Source organism: Carettochelys insculpta, chromosome 1 (assembly GCF_033958435.1).
Source record: "Carettochelys insculpta isolate YL-2023 chromosome 1, ASM3395843v1, whole genome shotgun sequence".
In the NCBI taxonomy this organism is placed as follows: Eukaryota; Metazoa; Chordata; order Testudines; family Carettochelyidae; genus Carettochelys; species Carettochelys insculpta.
Window position 1 is genome coordinate 245,369,105 of NC_134137.1, and position 18,900 is coordinate 245,388,004.

The 18,900-nt window shown below is 42.7% G+C and overlaps 1 protein-coding gene across 1 annotated transcript; it reads right to left on the minus strand.

The window, feature by feature from the left end:
• Positions 1-270: 270 nt before the first annotated feature.
• UPK2 (uroplakin 2) lies at positions 271-11,877 on the minus strand. Its single transcript, XM_074983697.1, has 5 exons — positions 11,796-11,877; positions 6,707-6,862; positions 5,292-5,529; positions 2,914-2,993; positions 271-413 (listed from the first exon to the last, which is right to left on the minus strand). Exons 1-5 carry the CDS (start codon positions 11,875-11,877, stop codon positions 271-273), a joined length of 699 nt encoding a protein of 232 aa, XP_074839798.1.
• Between the last annotated feature and the right edge of the window lie 7,023 nt (positions 11,878-18,900).

Genomic DNA, 18,900 nt, shown 5'->3' on the forward strand with positions numbered 1-18,900 from the left:
GAGCTAGAAAAAAGCCAAATTGGAAACAAGCATAAGGGTTAGATTATGGCTAAGATCATGTTTAGCTCTCGATGTAAAAATTGTTGCATTGTAAATCAGGCTATATACAGTTTTTGATACATTATACATCTTCAGTTATGCTTTATGCTACTTCTAATTCTTCATCTTCCCTCTTTAATGCAGGACTTGTAGATATTCTTGATTCATGGAAAACAGTTAATCAGGTCGGTAGTTGTTTATGTTCTGGACGGCAGTCTTGGGTTGCCTGATTTATGATTTTTTCCCTCCAAGAGCTGCTGCTACAATTAAGCCAACCACCAGCACAAACATAGCAACAGAAAGCAGTACAGTGATCACTATCATTCCTCCAGCCCGCCCTAAGAATGATCCATCGTATGCCATGAAGGTTGTCACTAAAATATAAAAACAGAATGTTTAGGGAGGTAAAACTACTGGGGTAGCTTTTCAAAGCCATTTTTTACTTTTGCACTATGGCATGAGGATGTAAATAGTACTATTTAGTACAGCTATCAATCTCAGTTAATGAAACAGTGTAAAACTTCAGAGTCTATAAGGTCAGTCAGTCCTACTTCTTGTTCATCTGATCCCTAAAACAAACAAGTTTGCTTTTAGTTACGGGAGCTAATGCCACCTGCTTCTTATTTACAATGTCAATTGAAAATCAGTGCAGTCATTCACATGGCACTATTGTAGCCAGTGTTGCAAGATATTTACGTGCCAGATATGGTCAGTGTTCAAATGGCCTTTCATGTTTTGATTTGAAGCCTTGAAAAGTTTACATATTTTTTGAGTGCAGTTATATAAAGATTTCTGCATTTGTAAGTTGAACCTTCATGATAAAAAGATTGCACTACATTATGAGGTGAACTGAAAACTACTATTTCCTTTATCTTTTTTACATTGCAAGTATGTGTAATCAAAACTAGAATGTTAAGTAAGCACTGTGCACTTTGTCTTCTCTGTTGTAAGTGAAGTCAGTATATTTGAAAATGTAGACAAACATCCAAAATATTTAAATTGGTATTCTATTATTATTTAGCAGTGCATTGAAAACTGTGATTAATCATAACTCTTTTTTAATCTGACTATTAATTGCAATTTTTAAAAATCGCTTGCAGCCCTACTATTTAAACATCTAAATATGTGGTTTTAGGTGCATTTAGATAGAAGGTCTTGTCTACACACAAACTTGTACCAATTAAAGGTATAAGTACACTGCAATTAGAGATGCAATTGAAGGACAGGCTGCCATACCAACATTAGCTTTATGATATGCCAGCCAATACTGCAGTCGCACCTCTAATAACAGCATAGCTGTACCCTAAATGTTTATATTTTAAGATCCATAATTAAACTAGTGTAGCCTCTGTCTGGAATCTCTTCAACATGTCAACTTGGCTTAATTCAGCCAAGAATCCATTTATGCTAATTCCATATAAGTCAGATAAAGATCAGTTTAAGATTGTCTTCACCAAGCTTTTGCATGGGTTTAATTAAATCAATTTTTAAACCAGATTAGCTAAATCCATGCAACTTTGTCTGAAGAAAAGGCATCAGATGTCTAAAGCGACCATATCTCCCTGTCCCAAATATGGGACAGGGAGATATGTGGAGGGAGGGGCAACTCCTCCTGGCTCCACTAAGCCCCAGGAAGCCAGGAAAGAGGTGGCTGCTGGCAGTGCTCCTCCTCCCCCCCCCCGCCCCCAACAACCATGGGGAAGTGGCAACCACTGGCACATCCCCTGCCAGCCCCGGAGAAGCGGCAGCTGCTGGTCCTCCCCCCACCCCAGTTTCAGGGCAGTGGCAGCCACCTGCCCTCCCCCCTTGGTGCCCCAATGAAGCAGCAGGCATGCAGTAGCTGAATTCTCTCCGGCCAGTAGCTGCTGGCAGAAAAGGTCAGTGAGGGAGGGCCCAAATATGGGACAAGTAGTCCCTTTTAAAAAATAAGTAGGGATGCCTTTCTGGTGTCCCAAATATGGGACTGTCCTGCCTGATATGGGATGGATGGTCACCGTACAGATGTCTAACCTAGTGTAGGAAGTTGTTGGTTGTGTATCTTTAAATCTCGAGCAGATTTATTATTAGTTGTTTTTATATAAACCTGATATTGTCATGATGAATCGGGCTAAATTAAACCATGGGCCTGCTTCTTGCATGCCTTCCACTGCTTTCTAAACTTTTACACCTGGGTAAATTAACTGATTAACTGAAAAGTGGTTATAAAATACTTCCAGTGTTAAAAATTATTCAAGGGGAGATATATACTATAGGGAAGAATCCAGTCCTAAGTTAACTGCATGGTGCTATGAACTGGGCAAGGAAAGGCTAGTATTAAGATAGCTTTATGAGAGCAGCTTATTTTCCTGTAACTGGCTGATTTTAGTCTTAGTGGCTGTGTCTAGACAAGCCCCAAACTTCGAAGGGAGCATGGTAATTAGGGTATTGGGAGTTTCCTAATGAAATGCTGCAGTGCATATGCAGCGCTTCATTAGTCAAAATCTCCCCCGCGGCAACTTTGAAGTGTCGGCTTGTGTGTAGCCACAGGTCAGATGCGGGTACTTCGAAGTGCCCACGCTACAGCTAAGTCCCTTTACTCCTCAAAATTTTGAGGACTAAAGGGACTTAGATGTAGCGTGGGCACTTCAAAATACCCGCGGCTGACTCGCGGTTACATGCAAGCCGGCACTTCAAAGTTTCACACTTCGAAATAGCCGCGGGGGAGATTTTGACTAATGAAGTACTGCATATGCACCTCAGTATTTCATTAGTAATCTCCCAACACCCTAATTACCATGCTCCCTTCGAAGTTCGGGGCTAGTCTAGGCACAGTCACAATGGCAGGAGCTTAATGACAATAACTGATGTTAATTTTTCACTATGTTAGTGACTCACCATTGTTTGTCTGTATGACATCCGACCAGCCTGTGTGTGCTCTTATTATTGCATTTTCATCCAAAATAAAGAAATTTACCCTTAAATAAGCATAAAATAAACATTAGACAGTCTCTTTTGCAGAATCATACAAATACCACTGTATGTCTAGTTTGGTTGCTAGCGCTAGGTCGTTTTTAAACCTAGGATAATATGGTCCACCATAAATAAGAGCAAACATTGTTATTATGGAAAATTGATGTCACAGCTTGTTCTCTGTCTTTATAATATAGGACCTTCTCACCCTCATCCCCCCCCCATTACTTGAAATAATTCTTTATTAAGGTGGACCCATGTCCAAAATGTTGAATTCACTTTAGCTCTAAATCTTACCCATATTTAAAGGGAGGGATTTGGAGCTAATGTTTTGCTTTGGATCTGTCACTGTTTCTCACTCACCAAAGAAACTACCCTCATTTTTCAAAACTGCTTGACTTTGGTCCTCCCTTCTCCTTGATTTCCCAGCCCGCTTCTCTTCTGTCTTCAAATTCCATTCCTAATTCATCCATGAAGTGGAATTCTCTCGTTATTCTCTTTCTCAGCGAGTTTATGGTCCTGATTCAAAGCCCATTGAAATCACTGGCAAGAATTCCATTGAACTTGATGGGAGACCTGATAGCCACTCTGGCCCCCTGGGGAAGGTGGGAGGTGGCCTGGATCCAGGTGCTGGTAGGGGCATGGCCAAGGGCAGAAGGGGTGAGGCTGGGGGCAGCTGGCCATCAGCGCTGCCCAGATCACAGCGTCCCCCCACGCAGTGCTGCCTGAACCATGCTGCAGAGCTTCCCTGCCTCCCCAGATAGCCCTAAGAGCCTCCTGCAGCACACTATGTGGTGCCCCATTGTCAATTCAAAGGGCCTCAGGGCCCCTTTGAATCACCAAGCTCCTGGGCAGTTGAACCACCCCACCACCATCAGCAGACCTGGGACTTGGTAAGCCTGTGACCAGGACCTCATTCTCCACCTATAATTTTCTTCTTGTCCGAGTTTACAGTTATGAGCTATCACTTATGATATTTGGTAATAAGGAAGCTTTTAATGATAATGTACTTCGAGATTCAGAAGGAAGTGTGAAGAGAAAAACAAAAGCAGTGAATGCACCCATAGCATCTTCACAAGCAGGCATTGGGCATTGCCATATGCTAGGTCTACATGGGCATATTTCGAGGCACTTTAAAAATCACATGCCTCTAGTGTGCGCTGCTGCCCCACGTAGACTGCCTGTAAAGATACATACCCAACTGAGAACTGGAAGAGCCCTTTCAATTCCCCAGCACACTGTCTAGTTTGTGGTGAGGATTGGTTGTCAGGGAGCCAGATTTGCCAGCTTTATGCCAGCTGTGAAGCCTCACCCCAACCCCTGCAAGTGAAATGCTAAACTAGACCTGGGTGAGAAATGTTTTTCCTCTCTTGAAAAGAAATTGAAATTTTGAAAAATGTTCTCATCGCAAATCAGGGTACAAACTCAAAATCTCAAAAATTTTGCAAAGCAGATATCTGAGGTAGATGGGGCGGGGGGTTGTCTGTTTTGTTTCAATCAGCTTGAAATTTTTTTTTATATTTTGACCTTTTTAATATATTAAATTTGCTATGATTTGTTTAAATTTAGAAATGAAATTTGGATTCAAACCAGAAAACGGACTTTTTTTTCCTTAGAAAATGTCACAACCGGACATTCCAACAATTTCAAAACTTTGCTGCATGTTTCAAGTTCAGAGATTTGCAAAATCTGATCATTTCCTCATAAAAAAGTTTCAGTTTTGACAAGTCTGTAATTTTCAATGAAAAAAAATTATCAACACATTCCTAAGCAGCTCTAGTCTCAACCCAGCAATTGTGGCCAGATTCTGTATACTTTGTAAAGGAGCTGGAATCAGAGCAGGGAATTTGGCTTTGTGTATGCTAGAGACCATTTCTGAATGCATATGCATGAATTTAAAAAGCACCCTCATTTTGCTTTCTCCAGAATATCTCAATCCTAAGGTAGGCATGGAGCTGGAAGGTTCATCTCTGAAACCATTGTGTTTGGTCTCAATGGGTGTCTAAACAAAATGTATGAAACACTAGAGCCATGAATCAGAATAAGTGAGTTGCGTTTTTTGGAGTGTGGTTTTCCTGAAGTCTAGCTGAAATGGTTGACGTACACAGGGAAGGAAACAACTCTTAAAAACTCTGAGCATACTATGCTCTAAAACAAAGCAAAACAAAATCCCTTTTTTATTTGCTAGAGAAAGAAACCCCTCTCATGCTGTCATGTTGCTAGCATCACCTTGTGTGAAAGCACTAACTTATCAAACTCTAATATTTTAGTCCTACTTTCGCCTCATTTGGCTCATACGGTACCTGTAAAATGACGATGGCTGAAGGGCTTGATTGCAGAAGGGGCCTTTTGTTTTTTCACAGACTTCTACCCCCACCTGGTAGCCTACAAGTGTAGTCAGCTTGTAGTTCCCATCATCAATGTCCATGCTCACAAGATCCCTGGCTATCCTACATGAGACACTCTTGAATTCTCCTGCAAAGTACACTTGGGCAGCAGAGGAAGAGCGGATGGATTGGATCTGATCGGTGTCTGTCACAGCTTGAAAAAGGACAGCATAAAAACTGCACATTAATCACATGGCTAATCAATGCAGCAAGACTAACACCTACCGCCAAAATAGAAACAGAAATAAGGAAGAGAGAAACATGTACGGCAGAAGAAAGAGTGGAGACGGAATAAAAGACGTGTCAAAGAGGAAGAGCACATAGAAAAAAAAATCCCACGTATGTGTCAGAGCATGGCACAAAGGTGTAGGTGGAGGCCATGTGGAACTGTCTATGGGCCAGCGCATCACAAAGAAGGGTGGTGGGGTGGGTTAAACATAACTGGGAACCACTGCTATAATGCCTTAGCACCATTAAGCAACTAACATTTTGTCTACTGTCTATAGACTTACTACACAACGGTCACACTGTCCACTAGCTCTGGCACTGAACACCACAGAACAATGTGCAAAAAGCCACAGGATTAGCCTGGATTCCGCTAAATTCTATACTGAAATCCAGCTAGGATTACTACTAGTAGTGACCGGAAGTCATCGCTATCTGAAGGCAGTGGAATGGGCTGCATGGTGTGATCTGCTGCTATCAGTTCAGCTGCTGCTGAAGAGTGGCTATATAAAAAAAAACCATCTAACCATAGTTGTCCACCATTTTGACAATCCCATTAAAGGGCAAGGATGGACAGGCATGGAGATCAAGCTGCCCTATCTTGCATCAAAATGGTCCTTCTAAGTAGGGCAGCCAACAGATGTGCCAAGCCTCATCAAAATGGGGAGGTAGCTTTGTACCCTCAGAACAGGTGCGCCCTTGGGTGGAAAGTGGAGGTGCCAGCCTCCCCCAGCCAGCCCCATAGCATTGCCCAAAGCATACCACTTGCAGCAATGGCAGTAATTTGAAGGGCCTGAGTCTCTGGCTGCCACTGCTGCTACAGTAGCAGCAGTGGCTGCTAGGAGTCCTGGGCCCTTTTAAATCACTGGGCCCCCAGGCAGGTGCCCCCATTGGCAGGCCTGCTTCTAAGTCAGGGTTGAGTCACATAAATTGAGGCACTGTGAGGAAGTTCATGCCGTTGTTGTTTATACTCTGCCTGTTTTTCTGTGGCTGTCTGAAGGACTTTAGCCTTTGAGAGTGTCAGTTTGTCGTGATTTATAACCAGTAAAATAATGACAATTTAAAAGAACTGACACACAGAAAGAAAAATCAAGAACACATCATACCTGGCACAGCAACTTTATCACCAAGAACTGCTACTGCTGGTCTAATTGTGGTGGGTATAAATTTAGAGGAGGAAATACACTTTGGAATATTAACAATGAAAGATGTACTCATTCTTGCTGCTAAAATCAGGCTTGCATTTGGAAAGAAATCTAGTGCTGGAAAAGAAAAAAAAAAGACAATTTTAGAGTAAATATGTCTCCATGTGAATATATAATGACCAGAAAATTTAGTTAATAGATATTAGTATATTAGAATGAGTTGAAATAACTTTTTCTCCTCCTGAAAAATCTCTAGTGATATTTTTTTTTTAATTTTCATTAACGTTTTTCAGGTTTAGGGGTGGGTGGGTGGGGGGTGTTTTTTCTTTCTGAAAACCAAAATTATTCAACAAAATGGAAGATTTCACAAAAATTTCCATTTAATTGAAAGGCCATTTTCCACTGTAAAAATGCTCTGATGAACAATTTTGTAATCTCTTTGCTATTTTCCTTGCACTTTGCTTCTTTTCTTTTTTTTTTTTTCTTAAATTTTTAATGCTACGGACACTTGAGAAACAAGAGCAAATATTAAGGAGTGAATCTATTATCTTAGTGAGGTGACTGCACCCATGAAACTTACTGTCACTGGTTACTACAAAAGTGAAAAAAACTGGTTTTGAGTTCTTCTCTATGTGTGTGGTGGGTGGGGAAGCACTGCAGAGGCCTCTCTTGCGTGGGGCACACCTTATCTTGTTCTGCAGCAACCCCTCTGAGAATATAACTATTGCTTTCTATATCTATGTTGAAAAACATTAACAATATTTACTAATCTAAGAATTAAGCCTACTGGCCTCTGTTAATAAGACATGTGCTGCCACTCCCCCAAAGTCAAACTCACCAAGATTTCAAGGAATTAAAGAACGACACTCTGTTTGATATTTAATACACTGTTAATTCATTTTAAAATAATCCAGGTTAAAAATATAGAGCCATATTCTCTGTTACAGGTCACACCTCCCTGGTCCAGCATGGTCAGGACCTGACTGGTCTTGCATAAGAGTATTTGCTGGACTAAGGGAGGTCCCCTGCCACTGGCCCCCAAACCCTAGCTCTGCATGCTGGCAAATGGCCACAGCTCATGCTTCTGCAGGGCTGCTGGGTTTTCCAGCCCTGACCCCATGCTCCTGGGGCTGCTGTGAGACCCCAGCCCAGGCCTCATGGACCCCCACGCTGCCCCTGCTGGGCTGCCATGTGAATGCAACTCTGACTCTGGCCCTGTACTGTCTCCACAGGACTGCTATAGGGCTCCTGCTCCTGTGCCTGCTACAGCCCTGTGCTACCACTACAGGGCTGTGACAGGGCAGCTGCTTGAGCCCTGGCCCTGCACTGCTGCTGTGGGGCTGCAGCTCTGGCCACGACACCCTAAGCTGCCAAAGAGTTCTGTCTACAGCCCCACGCTCTCTGGGGCTGCTGCGAGGCTCACTGCCTGCCCCAGCTACGCTGCTGAAACTGCTGCCCCTGGTCCCAGCTGTCCCTCTTACCCTTAGGGTTCCAGGCTCCCTGGTCCAGGTGCACCCATGGTCCAAAAAGTGCCACTTTAAGAGGTGCAGCCTGTACTGCAGTCCAGTCCAAACTGCAAGAGGCAAGGGAAGCTTGAAGCTATATTTGCACTTCCCTAATTGTGGCCCCTGTCCCAACTCAAAAGCTTTGAAACTTCCACTTTCTAAATTCAAGACCTAGGTGAGAAGTCAACCTCTCTCTCACAGCTACTGAAAAAGAGAAGGTTGCTGGTATTCCCACCAGGATGCTGCCCCTTGAATATGTCTGGGAGCCCCATATCTTCTGTCAGCAATTGGGTAATATGCGACTGAGAAATTCCTACTCAGTCCTCTGATGTTGGACATCAGAAGGAAAAGTCCCACTGTTAGTTCCACCTTGCATCTGTTCCACCTTGTATTTCGCTTGGACCCTTGAGCTGCGTCTACACGTGCACGCTACTTCGAAGTAGCGGCACCAATTTCGAAACAGCGCCCGTCGCGTCTACACGCGTCGGGCGCTATTTCGAAGTTAACTTCGACGTTAGGCGGCGAGACGTCGAAGTCGCTAACCTCATGAGGAGATAGGAATAGCGCCCTACTTCGACGTTCAACGTCGAAGTAGGGACCGTGTAGACGATCCGCGTCCCGCAACATCGAAATTGCTGGGTCCTCCATGGCGGCCATCAGCTGGGGGGTTGAGAGATGCTCTCTCTCCAGCCCCTGCGGGGCTCTATGGTCACCGTGGGCAGCAGCCCTTAGCCCAGGGCTTCTGGCTGCTTCTGCGGCAGCTGGGGATCTATGCTGCAGGCACAGGGTCTGCAACCAGTTGTCAGCTCTGTGGATCTTGTGTTGTTTAGTGCAACTGTGTCTGGGAGGGGCCCTTTAAGGGAGCGGCTGGCTGTTGAGTCCGCCGTGACCCTGTCTGCAGCTGTGCCTGGCATCCCTATTTCGATGTGTGCTACTTTGATGTGTAGACGTTCCCTCGCTGCGCCTATTTCGATGTTGGGCTGAGCAACGTCGAAGTTGAACATCGACGTTGCTGGCCCTGGAGGACGTGTAGACGTTATTCATCGAAATAGCCTATTTCGATGTCGCAACATCGAAATAAGCTATTTCGATGTTGGCTGCACGTGTAGACGTAGCCTTGGAGTCCCTTTCCCAGACCTGAAGAAGAGCTCTGTATAGCTGGAAAGCTTGTCTTTCTCACTGACAGAATTTGGTCCAATAAAAGCCCCTGGAATTTTTCTTGCTTTAGGATTGCAGGGCTGAAGCCAAAGGTCTGGACTCAGCCTGGAATATAAATCCAGAGCAACTTGATCGGCTTGCATGGTCTTACTATGGGTTTACAGAATTTGGCTCCAAATGTAAATTTAAATAATGTCATTAAACAAATACTAGCAGTGCCATGGAATCATAGACTCACAGAGCTAGAAGGGACCTCAAGAGGTCATCAAGTCCAGCCCCCTGCCCCAGCAGGATCAACCCCAACTAAGTCATCCCAGCCATAACTATGTCAAGGCAGGATTTAAAAACCTCCAGGGATGGAGATTCCACTACTTCCCTAGGCAACGCATTCCAGTGCTTCACCACCCTCCTGGTGAAGTAGTTTTTCGTAATATCCAACCTACTCCTCTCCTTCTGCAACTTCAGACTACTACCTCTTGTTCTGCCATCTGTCATTACTGAGAACAGTTTCTCTCCATCCCTTTCAGAGCACCCTTTCAGGAAGTTGAAGACTGCTATTAAATCACCCCTCAGTTTTCTCTTCTGTAAACTAAATAAGCCCAAATCCCTCACCCTCTCCTCATAGGTCTTGTGCTCCAGCCCCTTAATCATTATTGTTGCCCTCCGCTGAACCTGCTCCAGCACGTCCATATGCTTTCTGTACTGGGGGGCCCAAAACTGGACGCAATACTACAGATGTGGCCTCACCGGTGCCTCATAGAAGGGAACAACAACCTCTCTAGATCTGCTCAAAATGTTCCTCCTAATGCACCCCAATATGTCATTGGCTTTCTTGGCTACAAGGGCACACTGTTTCCACATATCCAGCCTTTCATCCACCATTATCCCTAGGTCCCTTTCCACTGTACTACTGCTTAGCCAGTCAGTCCCCAGACTATAGCAATGCTTGGGATTCTTCTGTCCCATGTGCAGAACTCTACACTTCTCTTTGTTGAGCCACATCAGACTCCTTTTGACCCAACACTCCAATTTATCTATGTCACTCTGGCTATTGAGCCGTTGACCAACCTGCTGTGTTATATTCTAATACCCCCTCTCATCCAGAAGGGATCAAAGGAGCTTTAAAGAATATACATATCATTTATCATAGACCTGATCCATCTCCTGTTAAAATCAGTGGAAAGTCTCTCATTGACTTCAGGCAATTGAATGCTAAATGAATGCATCATTATACATATAATGAAATGTGCTGTGGGATTTATTTTCAGAAGTGCTGAGCGCCTGTAGTTCCAATGATGGCTGAAAAGCAAGCTCTATAGGACTACTGAATTAGGGGTTAAGAAAAAAAATGAAAATAAGTCAGTTTCACTTTAAACTTGTCATGCTCCTATAGAGAATATTAAGCTTTCTATGTGTCCTATTTGTACTCTAATCACAACTAAAATACTTATTTAGATATATGAAGTGACCTTGCACATTTCTCTTATGCATGTGCACTGTTTAGCTCCCCTTAACTAAAACAGTGCAGAATGTTGCCAACAACTTTCCTGCCTTTAATATTCTATAACCCTTTGAAAATTAACTTGGGAATATTCTGTTCAGTGTGACAGACTGAACTACAAGAGGGTTAAGACATATAAGTGCACTGTAGTTATCTCAGGCACATTTCCCTTCTTCTTACAAACTACACCAGGAGACAGGAGATCATACATTCTGGTACTTTCCTAATGCCACTTTTTTTTTGTTTTGTTTTGTTTTGTTTTCAAAGTAGATTATTTCTTTTGGCCTATTATGCATGGTGCATGGAATTTTAATTTTTTCTTTGATCAGTACACATACAAATATCAGCTTTAAAGGACAAAATTCTTATCAGTTATACCTGTGCAAATGCAGAGTTACTTGATTTATTATTACCTATTCTTATTGCTTTATATAATGCCATGCACATGCATTGAGCTGTACATATTTGTAACTTTCTTAGAGAAAAGGAATCATTTTTGCCCACACTATATCAGTAGAAATTGAAATTCATGGAATACTTCAGATCTATTCTGGTTTAAATGATGGCAGAATTTGGCCTGGAATGGTTCAAAATTCTGTATCAAATTAAATTATGTTTTACAATCATAGATTCATATGGCAAATAAGTATATCTTCTAATAAAGACATTTATTTGCTTGTAAAAGTTATATGTGCAGATCTACATAAATAATAATATCAAAATCTGAAATAAAATTAAATATTGCAGTATCGTTTCCTGTTCATCCAAACCTTGGTAGTGATGTTACAGTATCAATTTAGCTGAACATTGCTAAGCATAAATACATTAATTCAAAGCATAAAGCCCAGTGTACTTGCTACTGCTGAAACAGAAATGTGGTACTTACAGATTTTGTCTAAACTGTTCAGTTGAACAGCCCATCCTATGCCAAGGCAGCCAGCAAAGCAAATCAGCTGAAATAGCTTCATTGCTGTAATGTGAAAGGATTAGTCTAGCTTGGTGGGCAACTGCGAAGTAGGTTACTTGGTCTGAAGATTTTCTGCCCTGGAAAAGTGGGAGTGGTTTACATTCTTTAAACAGGTGTATTGATGGGGGATGGGAGGAAAGGAAGAAAAAGGAGAAGCATGTACTAGATAAAGCTGCAATTCTTATCACACACTGAGGCACCAACATGGGCATAAAGGTAACGGGAGCTTTAAGGACTCCGTCTAGAAAAGGACGAAAGGGATTACGTCCTTTCCTGCATTTGGGGACAAATATTCAAGAGAACAGTGAGAAGGCTTCTGCCTACTGGTGATAACCAACCTGCATGGACAGCTTTGCCTGGGAAACCATTACTAAATGACAGTGAGCTAACATCCATTTCACAGAGCAAATCATGACCCAATTTCATACTGAAATGAAATAAAGAGAAGATGCCTGTGTTAAAGATGAGGCACAGAGCTGATGTAAAATGTATCCTGATGAAGTAACAGCCTATCAAAACTCTCTGTGCTATCGTATCTTTCCATAAGGCACCCAAGGAGAAAAGAAAACATAAAGTACAAGAGAACCTATAATCTAGGAGTCGACATTTTAATAGTGAGGCACTTTAGTTAGTCAGTTTTAAAGGCTGAGCTATGCCCTTTATTCTACTTTAAATACTGTAATTTTTTTTTGGTCAAGATTAGTCATTTTTATAAAACATTGACTGAGGATCTTAACCTGAGCTTCTAGGTCTACGCTCAAAAGATTAAGAAAAGATTGGATATTTAATACAATAGATATGATAAAGCAATAAATTACCCACTACACAGAAATGTGTTCCTATAATTTTCAAAAAATAAAATAAAATAAAATAAAATAAAAAGGTGGAACAAAATCCATCTAGTAAGCAAGAAGATTTTTCTCAATGTATTATACCTTAGGCTGTAAGACCAGCTTCTATATGTACTTTGTACTAAAGAGTGAGCTGAGCCCTACATTCATCATCTTTATTGTTGGAGAAAATAATATACCCATTTTCTGGAATTGCTGAATGTTGCTACAAACTAGATTGAATGAGGAAGCCTGGATAACATAGTTAGTCAAGGAAAACTGAGGAGATGGAGAATTTTGGCCAGAGCTTCCTACCAGATTTCTGATGAAGCTGAAGATGCAATAAAGTCAGATGTTCCAGGCCACTTCTGGATCAAAAATACATGCCTTAACTAGAACTGAAGGCCCTCAAGCTATGCAGTGCTGTATGTAGGCCTCGGAACTGTAGATTCATAAGGGGAACGAGGTCAATGGAAGTGTACTCTCTGAGCCTGTAATGAATTGTTACCTGATATGTCTTTCAGATCAAAGGTAAAAAACAAGGAATCCTTTTCTGATCAATTAGGATGACACAAAATGGAAGTGCTAATTCCAGTGCAGAAGCCAGATTGCAGTGTGGATAATTTCATTTTGTTCATGCAAATTCCATCAAGAGCAGCAATTGGTGAAATGGTTATTAATAGTTATTTGTATTGTGGTAGTGTCTTTCGGGCCCCAATCAGAGATCACGGCCTATTATGCCAGGCAAAACAGATGGGGACAGGTAAAGTACCATGTAAGAGAAAGACAATTATGACAAGTCTAATAAGCAGCAGACACAGTATGTCACCGACCTCACCATTGTCACAGTTTTGCAGGCATCACTAAATATGCTTGTTCCTCTTAAAAAACTGTAGTGTGATGTAAGATAGAGTTGCTAGCAAAGAATGCCTACTGCATTCCAGTCCAGAGCTGGCTGCATTCCAGTGGTGGGTGGGTGAGGTATGAGGTCCATAAAGCATTTTGAGATGCCTCAGGAAGAAAAATATTATAATATTTTTCCTATTTATCATCCCAAATTCCCAGTTTAGGGTAGCTATCATTATATAAACACAATGATTTGGCAGCTGTTCTAAGTGGCAGTTCCAGATGGTCATAGTTTGTTCAGATTAGTTACCCTTTAGCAAGTTAATCGCCTTCCTAACTGAATGTGATACTTTTTTTTAGAGAAGAGGTTCATGTCAAGTCCTGGTAGGAGAGCAGCAACGTGTGGGTCTGATCATAGAACTTTGTTAAGATTTTAACTTTCTGACCCAGAAGTTGAGCTGATGGTGCCTTTGTGGCATCAACATATAGGACATATATAGTAACTATTCAGTGAAATGCATGATGATGCTACCACAGTTCCCATTCCCATCCATAAATCATAAATGACACCTGAAAAGAACTGCAGGATGTTCCAGACATTTGTTAAAACTGCTTTCGTATGGAATGAAAATAGGTTCAGTCTGAGCTTTCAGATGGAAAATGCTGAATTTACATAGCACATTTTAAGGGAAACTTCTGCCTTCCCATTCAGCATACAACAGATTGCTACATTCTGATGTGACTGTACTATCACATAATCTTTGGTCTTTAACTCCTGTGACATGCAAGATGACTCCACTGCATTCAGGGAGTTCCTTTTTTCCACAGCCCAGACAAAAGCATGAGACATAATTACTGCTCAATGATTTTATTATGCTCACTTAAGCATGCAGCCCTTGCAGGCAAATATATTGAAAGTCAGAGCATTTCTTCCAGTAGCAACATCAGTACTTGAACTGAATGCGGACAAACTTGAATGCCATTTACTTCCTGGGGGCCGGTGAGGGGGCAATGAGTAGATTGTGCAATAACTTATAAATTGAGAACAGTTTGGTTACTGCAAGGGCAGTTGAAGAAGGATTAAAAAATTGTCTCCATATCTATTCCATCCTTGTTAAAATAAACAAAAGGAAGATTTTCTTCATGCAGCGCACAGCAGGCCTGTGGAACTCCTGGCCAGAAGATGTTGGGAAGACCAAGACTTTAACAGGGTTCTAAAAAGAACAAGATACATTCACGGAGGTTAGATCCATCAGTGGCTGTTAGCCGGGGTGGGTAGAAATGGTGTCCCTGGCCTCTGTTTGCCAGAGACTGGAAATGGATGACAGGAGAGGGATCGCTTTGGTGATTACCTGTTCTGTTCACTCCCTCTGGGGCGTCGGGCACGAGCCACTGCTGGCAGACAGGATACTGGGCTACACAGACCTTTGGTCTGACCCACTATGGCCGTTCCTATGTTCTTATGTTGGTTTGTGGCTGTAATTGGAGACAAAGTGTGAGATGGTGCTAATTGTGGTGTGAATGAAGTGAGCCTAACGTGCTCATCTCACAGCCACATGACTGGCAGAATCTACTGCTTTGGGTCACAGCCACTGTGCACCCGCTAAGAACTGGTGCTCTGAGGGAGAAATGAAAGACTAATTATCCCATTATCATTTCACATAGCCATATAGGACCCCAGCAAGATATTCTCTGGAGCAGGGCCAAGAGAGTCTATTACTACCAGACAAATGTTGCAAGAATAAGATTCAAGACAGAATGGAGGGGTGGGGGATAGAGGTGGGGAAGCTCAGCTGCTCCTACATAATCAGGATCCCAGATCTGAAATTATCAGGTAGGTAGCCATGTTAGTCTGTATCTTCTAAAACAACAAGAAGTCCTGTGGCACCTTATAAACAAACAGATGTTTTGGAGCATAAGCTTTCGTGGGCAAAGACCCGCTGCGTCAGATGTGGGTCTTTGCCCATGAAAGTTTGTGCTCCAAAATATCTGTTAGTCTATAAGGTGCCACATGACTTTTTGTTGTTCTTGCAGATCTGAAATTGTTTACCTAGGTTCTACTTTGGTGGCCGTTGTCATATTATCTACATGTTTCTGTAGTTTGTGAATGTCTACAATCTGATCCTCCACCCAACTGAGACCGAACACAGAATGTGTGAACACCATACAGTGACAGCTAGCAAAATAAACCAATGCCTGTCACTCAATAGATGATGGTATATGATGTGTTTTGCAATAGGTCTCAGAGATTCCTGATCAGGATCAGGGTCTGGGGGTAGGTACTGAGCAAACACATATAAAGTTTTCTCTGCAAAGCAAATTAGTGATAAATTCAATGGCCTTATATTCCAAAATAATCCCTAAAATGTGAAAAAGTGAAAGAGGATAGAAGAAAATGAAAACATAAAAATCAACAAAACTAACCCAAAGGTTCTTGTAACAAGGCTATATGCAGTGATGATGACAGCAGCATCTTCCCTCCAAACCCTTTTGTCTAACAATCCAACGTAGCCAGTGGCTCAAGTAGATCACAACAGGAGAGGAGCTCACTAGTTTGCACTTTTTATGTTGTCATAGTCCTTGGTGTCATGTACTAATAGTCTTGCATCATCCTGTGCAGTAGAAGGTGGGGTGGGAATGAAAACAGGGCAAGGGAGGACATGTATCTGAAGGGAGTCTAAGCAGGGGCACAGATATGAAAATGACATTGTGTTTGTGTTTATGCAAGTGCAGAGTGAAACTGTTTAAAGGAACAACTGGTGTGCTCCAACGTCTCTCCTCGATGGAGTGCCAGAAGGTGTCTGATATAGAAGTTGCTTCCTCTGGATTCATAGGTAATTGTCATAGAAGGCAGATTTAGCTAATCCTGAGGTGTTGCTATTATTATTAATTATTGCATTATTTTGCGTATCTTGAACTCTGTGTGCTGTCATTTCTACCAGCTTGGTCAGAAATTCAGACGAGGTCCTAGCCTTTCTGTAACAATGCGTAGCTACTTCCTCTGATTTTGTGCATTATCACTGAGGGTGCATCTATACTAGCCAGCTACTTCAAAGTAGCTGACACAACGTCGAAATAGCATGCGCCGTGTCTACACGTGCAGTGCGCTATTTCAACATTGAAATCAACATTAGGCGGCGAGACATTGAAATCACTATTCCTATCCAAAGATGGGAATAGCGCCCTACTTCGACGTTCAACGTCAAAGTAGGGTGTGTGTAGATGATCCGCGTCCCGCTACGTCGAAGTGGCAGGGTCCTCCATGGCGGCCATCAGCTGAGGGGTTGAGAGACACTCTGTCTAGCCCCTGCAGGGCTCTATGGTCATCGCATGCAGCAGCCCTTTGCTCAGGGCTTCTGGCTGCTGCTGCTGCTGCAGCTGGGGGTCCATGCTGTGTGCACGGGGTCTGCAAACGGTTGTCGGCTCTGTGGACCTCATGCTGTGCAGGCCATGTGTGTCTGGGAGGGGCCCTTTAAGGGACCGGCTTGCTCTTGCCCCAGAAGGGCTAGTCCAGCCTGTGACCCCGTCCACAGGCTTTGCTGGCCCCTTATTTTCACAGAGAGTGCTTGTGTGTGTGGACACTCCGCATTTCCTTCGGGGGCGGCTCCTTTTGACGTTTCCTGTCGCAACTTTGATGTTGAACGTTAATGGCACCAGCCCTGGAGGACATGTAGATGATACACGTAGAAGTAGCCTATTTGAATGTTCTTACTTCGAAATAGGCTACGTTGACATAGTGTGCTAGTGTAGACGTAGCCTGAGGCTGTTAAAGTTAATTTTAAGAGCAGTATCTGTGGATGTGTTCAGTTATCCTAAGCATATCCAGGACAATTTTCTTGACACATACAGCTTTTTAAGGGATTCTTTCTGCTTAAAACTGTGAAATGAAGTTTTATGCTGCAACAATTTTGCAGTAATCCATTTTTAAGAAAACAGTACCAATTTTTATTAAAACCTTCCAGTAATTACTAATAATTACAGCTTTACTATTCTGTGAGATTCCTGGGCCTTGCTCTACAGCAATGGTGGGAAACCTGCAGCCCATGGACTACTTGTGGCCCATTGAGGTTCTATGTGTGGCCTGTGCACCCCTTTCACCCCCCTCCACCTGCACCTCTCATGTGCTGAGGGTCCTGTGCATACCTGCTCCTCCTCCTTTCTCCCAGAACTTCAAGAGTACTGAGAAATGGCTGATTGTGCTGCCTCCCTGCTCCTCCTCTTTCTTCCTAGAGCTTGAACACCATGAATTAGCTGACTCACAGCACTCTGGAAATGCCGGGAGGAAGGGGGCACAGAAGAAACGGGTACGTTCAGGGGAAGAGGCAGAGAAGAGGCTGGGTGGAAGTTTGCGGGAAGGGGTGGAGGGGGGCTGGAGCCTGCAGAGGGGTGGGGAAGTTAAGCAGTCCCTGGCAAAATGAGAAGTGACACACATTTAAAGCAAGGGCACGTGTGAGGTGCACACTGATTGCACACAATGTCAGAGCTGTGTGCTCCCTCTGCTTCTTTATGTTACTTCTGCTGGAAATTTAATTTGCCCATAATAATGGATCCCTTTGTGTTGAAAAGGCATCGTAAAGGAGAATCAAGTGCAATGTTTTTATTCTCATTCTTGGGGTCATGGTTAGTGCATATGCCTGATTCAGTCTTGCATCCCACTGAGACAAAAGAGAGCAACTCATGCGGCCAAGTCACTAGCCTTGGTTGCCCATTTGCTGCTCTACAGGGACACCTGTGATCAGGCAGCCCAATCATCAAGCCACTGTCCATGGGTCCATGGCTACACTGGCTGCTTTTAGTGGCAGTGAACTGCAACAAAGAAGGAATATATATATATATATGTCATTATCTAGTATATTTTGATAGTATATTTTCATTTTGATTCTTTTCATGAAATTTTTATTTTCATTTTGATAGTGTCTAGTATATTTTCCTTTTGATTCTTTATGGCAACAAACACTATGCTGCTGCATAGTGACAGAGAGGTAGCTGTGTTAGTCTGTATTCTATCAAAACAAAAAAGCAGTCCAGTAGCACTTTAAAGACTAACAAAATAGTTTATTAGGTGATGAGCTTTCATGGGACAGACCCACTTCTTCAGATCACAGCCATACCAGAACAGACTCAATAAATAAAGCAATGAGGTCCAAAAATTGCTATCAAGGTTGGCAATTCAGAAAAATTGTTATCTAGGTGGGCAAGTCAGAACAGCAGAAGGGCAGCAGGAGGGGGGAGTGGGGTGGGGAAGTTAAGAGTTAGATAAAACAAAGTATGTAAAAGAGTCCCTATAATGGGCCACATAATTGCTGTCTCGGTTCAAACCACGTGTTAATGTGTTGAATTTGAATATA